Raw genomic sequence first — 5,093 nt, 5'->3', positions numbered from 1 at the left:
ACAATTCATTAATAATTATTCTCAACACGACAGAGTTGGCAGAGTGTGAAACGGATGCTTTGAAAATATCTATTTGCGGTTTACAAAATTATGACGGCATGGCAATCTTGCTCATTACTAATTATAGGCATTTAAAATTGTTTTTTTCTTTCCACAGCAGTAAACTTTATTTACCCGGACATTAATGAGGTATGCAAAACAAAGAATACAAAAAAAAAAAAAAATCTAAAATAAAAATGGTCAATTTCAGACAAGCCAGAGTAAAATAAATTAAATAAACGAATGTATTAGAGATATGAGACAAATTTTAATAAATTTGAAAATATACGTGAGAAATTGCTGCGATTTTATATATGTATCTACCTTTTGATATATTTAGCTAAAAACTTGGCAATTTGAATCCGGATAATTATTGACCCGATTATCCACGGTGCCAAAGCGTTGTATAGAAATGCCCTCTGCGTGTAATTGAATTCAGTAATCACCAGCTCTGCGACAAGAGATATATGATTAGGAACGTCATTCCAATACAAAGTTGCTGATTTAAAATAATAGGCAATAATATATAGCGCCGTATCTTAGAGCACTATAATTCTAAGTAAACAGAATTGTTTGTACGAAGTGATTGCTTTATGCCACTGACAATGAGACTATGGTTCTGAGATAGGATAAGTGGAGGAGATAAGTGAGAAAAGAGAAGACGTACACGTTGTCAACAATTAATTTTTATTCAAAACACGTAGAATTGTAGACGACGGCGCTTGTTGAAGGTTTTGAAAACAATTCGTTTTTCATACAATTGCAACGCGGCTTATTTATTTTACATGTTTCACAACGATTAAAATCGATATGCATTGATTATGTGGGTGTTTTTAAAAAATACGTCTTTTGTATTTCTTGCGCCAATCGAATGCTGTTCATATTGGTACTTCAATTAAACTGTTATTTAGCCTTCTTTGCTTTGGCTGCCTTCGGTTTACCCCTCGGTGGCTTCCCCCCACCTTTGCTCTTTTTCCCGCGACCCTTGGTCTTGGATTTCGCTTTAGCAGCTCTCAAATCTTTCTTCATTCTAGGATCGACGACTTTGTATTGTCCTTTAACCCCTGCCGGTCTTATCGCCCGCTTTTGCATCGAGTGTTTCTTGGCAACGACATATGTCACCTCCTTCTTCGGCTCCTTGTGAGCCTTTCTGTATAATCTGTAAGAAGATAAACAACCAATTAAAGAAGGCGTCGGATGCAGATGTTTGAATAGATTTTTCTGTACTACAAGTACTAAGATTTTGTAGATTGTAATAATGAAATGAGAATCACTTACGCCTTGACTTGTTTTGCTTTTTCGCGATCAGTGAGATCCACGTTATCTATCAGTGACTCTGCCTTTTTCTTTGCTTTTTCCAGCCTTCGCACAGCCCTCTTCTTCTTTCTTGCCTTCGCTTCGAGCACTTTTTTGATCGGCCTGACGTTCAGGTCTTCTACTTTTTTCTTATACTCATCTGCGAGTTCCTTTGGAACGGGTGCCTCCTTTTTCATGTGCTTTTCTTCGTCCTCGACAAACCATTCAGGTAGCTTTTCATCGTTGAATGAGTAACGGTTCCATGCTGCGTCAACCAGTTCCCTCCGAGCCTTTTTGCTCTGCACCAGCAGCGAACCCAGTGCTAAATCCTCGTCCGTTAATTTTCTCTTACTTTTCTTCGTGATCGCTGAAAACATTCGGAAATTATTGATTGAATTTGATAACTCCGTAACCGAATTAGGATCGTTATAAAGTTTTGAGGTGAAATTTTTATCACTCGATACAAGACTAATCGAAAGACGTTGTTCGTTTACTTACGATTTTCTTTTTTAACAATTTCAAATCCGCTTTTGCCATTTACTTTTTTAGGTTTTTTATCCTCAGCCATTGCTTCCTCAATATCATAATCCGAATTGTCCGAATCGCTGCTGTCTTCTTCATCACTATCCTCACTTTTTGCGTTCTCATTACTCTTTTGTTTCTTAGCATTTGACTTGGCTTCGCCAATTATGCTTCCTCCTTTATTTTTCAATTGCTCTGCCATTTTGTCAATTTCAATATCTGCGTCACCGTCGTTTTCCAAATTTTTAAATATGTCTTTTTCAAACCACAGCTCTGCTTTCTGAGCTCTTTTAGATATTTTGTCTCGCCCATCTAGATCTGTGACCAATGGATTGCTGCTAGTTTCTTCTCGAAGACCCCTCTTTCTAGACTGACTCGGAAGAGTTTCATCTTCAGATTCACTGAATCCTGCATAAAGTTCAAGTTTATAATTATAGAGATTTTCATAATAGAAAATCGTCATAAAAATTGTCTATAGTATCATAATAATTAGAATTTCGAGTTGAGAAATACATTACATACCTAGCCCAGATTTATCACTATCCGAATCTTCTGCATCCGTGTCTTCAGGCTCACTATCTTCCGTCTTATAGTACTTCCCAGAGCTGTCCAAATGCCCTGTATCTTTTTCGTACCTTAATTTTTTCGGCAGGAAATTTTCGTCGTCAGATTCTGGCTCGCTTTCAGCAACCAGGTCAGGTGTTTGGTCTATGACGGTGTTCAACTGCTGGTGTGTTTTAATTTCTTTCAAGTCAAACATGTCGTCTCCTTCAAGCTTGGGCCCCTCGTCTCCTTTGTGTACCATTTTCAAGTTCAATCGATCGTTCAATTTTTGTCTCTCTTTGTTGGCTTTCTTTCGTTTTCTCTTTGCTTCCCTCAATTCCTCGGCTTTGAGTTCCGAGATTTCCTCCTCAATGGCTAGATCTTCTTTGTCCTCTTCATCTTCCAGGGTAAGCGGCATTACCTGTTCTGCACTTTCATTTTTTTTCTCAGTTGATGCTTCTACATCTTCTTCAGGTTTGCAAAATTCATCCTTCAACAATTTCCACCAAGCTAATAGAGACCTTAATTCTTTTCTACCCAAGACTTTTATATCCTTGCAGCATTCTAACATTTCCTTTGTCGTTTTCGGATGGGATGCTATTCTCTCGTCGTCTATATAAATTTCTGAAGCATATTGCAATGCTTCAATTCCGCTTTCTCTCGCTATGAAATCCGAAACAGACATCCTATGGTGAAGTGTATAATCATTCTCAGCGTATCCTTCGGCTTTAGCTTTTTTTTGCTTCTCTGGATGAAAGACGTTCAGTTTATTCTTAGATTCGACATCCAATTCGGAGAAAACATACTTGGGGTCCAAAAATTTCGGGTCAAGTTTATCAGGCGCAATGTAATACTGACATACGACAAATATTTCTGCTGACTCGTTACGCGAAGCCTGAGGCTTTGTAGCGTGTACCTGAATTGAAAACAATACATGTTACTTGCTTGAATATACTTGATTAATATTCGCTTGAAACCGATAATGCAAAGCAACCGCTAATACCTTCTTGAATAGTTGTTTCAGGACCCAGACAAGCGGATGATAATCCTTGGATCTGAAAACTTTAGTGACAAACCATCCTCCAGGTCTGAGAAATTGTGTGGCAACTTTAAGAGCTGACAGAGTCAAGCAGGTTTGCTGATAGGCGTCGTGCAGCCAATTTTTACCAACATTCGGAGCTCCGTCATTAAGAACAACATCGGCCTTCCACGTTTTCAACTCTCGGGAGATGGCGACGCGACACTTGTCCGTTGTGATATCTTCAGTAATGCTGATACAGCCTGGTATCGGTTTTATTGGGAATAGATCTATGCCGATGACGATGGACGATACGGGCATGTTCTGCCTAGCGACTTGCATCCAACCTCCAGGAGCGGCGCAGAGATCGATACATACTCTAGACTTTTGCAAGAATTCGAATTTACGATTAAGTTGTATCAACTTAAAGGCCGCACGAGATCTGAAACCTGGGTAAGTGAAAATTTTGATTAATATCAAGTCAGTGTAGAAATGTGGTTAGTTCTAAGTAAGGTTAAAATTGCATGTACAGAGTACTAACCTGTTTCCTTAGCTAACTGATAATATTTATCCTTCCGCTGCTTTCCAATCTTCGACTTTTTACCCATTTTGATATTTTCATTAACGGGTTACTGTCGAAATATGATCACCAACGTGCGTCCACGGACGCTACTTCTCCACTTCTCACGTGGTGATTTATTTAAGCCTTGTTGGTTTTAGGTTATGGAGCTCGAGAGGTTATGACAATCGCTGGCTTGCGCTAGTACAGGACGCTTGCGGTGAACGATGACACTCTACGATGGTCAGATTCACGGGTCAGTTGTGAATCAGCGTAACTTTTCAACACATGATACAACAAACTGCAGAGCATCGACGTCGGTACGTCAGTTAGCTGTGCAGGCAGTGCAGGCAATACAGATCCCGTACTGATCTGCTACATCCGAATTCAAGACATCAATTGTACGGTCAACGACCATTGCTTCCCGTGGAAAATTAATTCGTAATATCAATTACGAAGAAACCATGTTTAATGATATAAATTGGGAGTTTTTTTTTGTGATATAGAATATGTCCAATGTTAATGCTAATCTTGAAAATAAAAATCAATAAAAATATTTTTATACCTGACGCCTGACAACCCAAACTGTGTAAAATGCGAAGTAAAATAAAATGAAACGTGATACTGATGAATCGAGCACTTTCTTGTTGACATTATGGGATAGCTTGATTTCCAACTATCTGTTCCTCACACAACTCGTCTGCGTCCAAAAGTAGCCAGCGTCGTACGACCAACAATGCGATCGGATAAGGATTTTTGTCGATTAGAGCGGTCAAATCTTGTTGAATTTATTAATAGGCAGATTGAATTTACCCACGGTGGAATTTTTAACGGAAGCAGTTTCACGCTACATGTTACGTGATTCGAATTGGAGCGAGTATGTCAACGGAGAGTCCTTTCAGGTGAGCGAACAGAAATGCATGCATATACACATCAACATCGCGAACAATCAATTAATCAGTCTCTTGGAGCCAAAAACTATTTCATCCTCATGTATACCGAGTCCACTTGATTTTTCAGTACCATTTTCGCAATGTATAAGAATATCGATGTCACTTTGCGTAAAATTTACACTGCGTATAATTCACATTTGCTGCAAGCAACAAATAAGACGCT

The 5,093-nt window shown here is 38.8% G+C and overlaps 1 protein-coding gene across 1 annotated transcript; it reads right to left on the bottom strand.

The window, feature by feature from the left end:
• Positions 1-693: 693 nt before the first annotated feature.
• LOC124408121 (pre-rRNA 2'-O-ribose RNA methyltransferase FTSJ3) lies at positions 694-4,189 on the bottom strand. The gene is made up of 6 exons (XM_046884838.1): positions 3,960-4,189; positions 3,404-3,867; positions 2,380-3,316; positions 1,834-2,265; positions 1,318-1,702; positions 694-1,198 (listed from the first exon to the last, which is right to left on the bottom strand). The coding sequence occupies exons 1-6, from the start codon at positions 4,024-4,026 to the stop codon at positions 943-945; spliced, it is 2,541 nt and encodes an 846-aa protein (XP_046740794.1). The 5' UTR covers positions 4,027-4,189; the 3' UTR covers positions 694-942.
• Positions 4,190-5,093: the final 904 nt, after the last annotated feature.

Source organism: Diprion similis, chromosome 7 (assembly GCF_021155765.1).
Source record: "Diprion similis isolate iyDipSimi1 chromosome 7, iyDipSimi1.1, whole genome shotgun sequence".
Classification (NCBI taxonomy): domain Eukaryota; kingdom Metazoa; phylum Arthropoda; class Insecta; order Hymenoptera; family Diprionidae; genus Diprion; species Diprion similis.
This window is presented reverse-complemented; position numbering and strand designations above follow the sequence as displayed.

Coding starts and splice junctions, on each gene's coding strand:
- LOC124408121 (XM_046884838.1), bottom strand. CDS start 4,026: ATGGGTAAAAAGTCGAAGATTGGAAAGCAGCGGAAGGATAAATATTAT. Junction 3,317..3,403: donor TGAAACAACTATTCAAGAAG/GTATTAGCGGTT, acceptor TTTTCAATTCAG/GTACACGCTACAAAGCCTCA. Junction 2,266..2,379: donor TAGTGATAAATCTGGGCTAG/GTATGTAATGTA, acceptor AACTTTATGCAG/GATTCAGTGAATCTGAAGAT.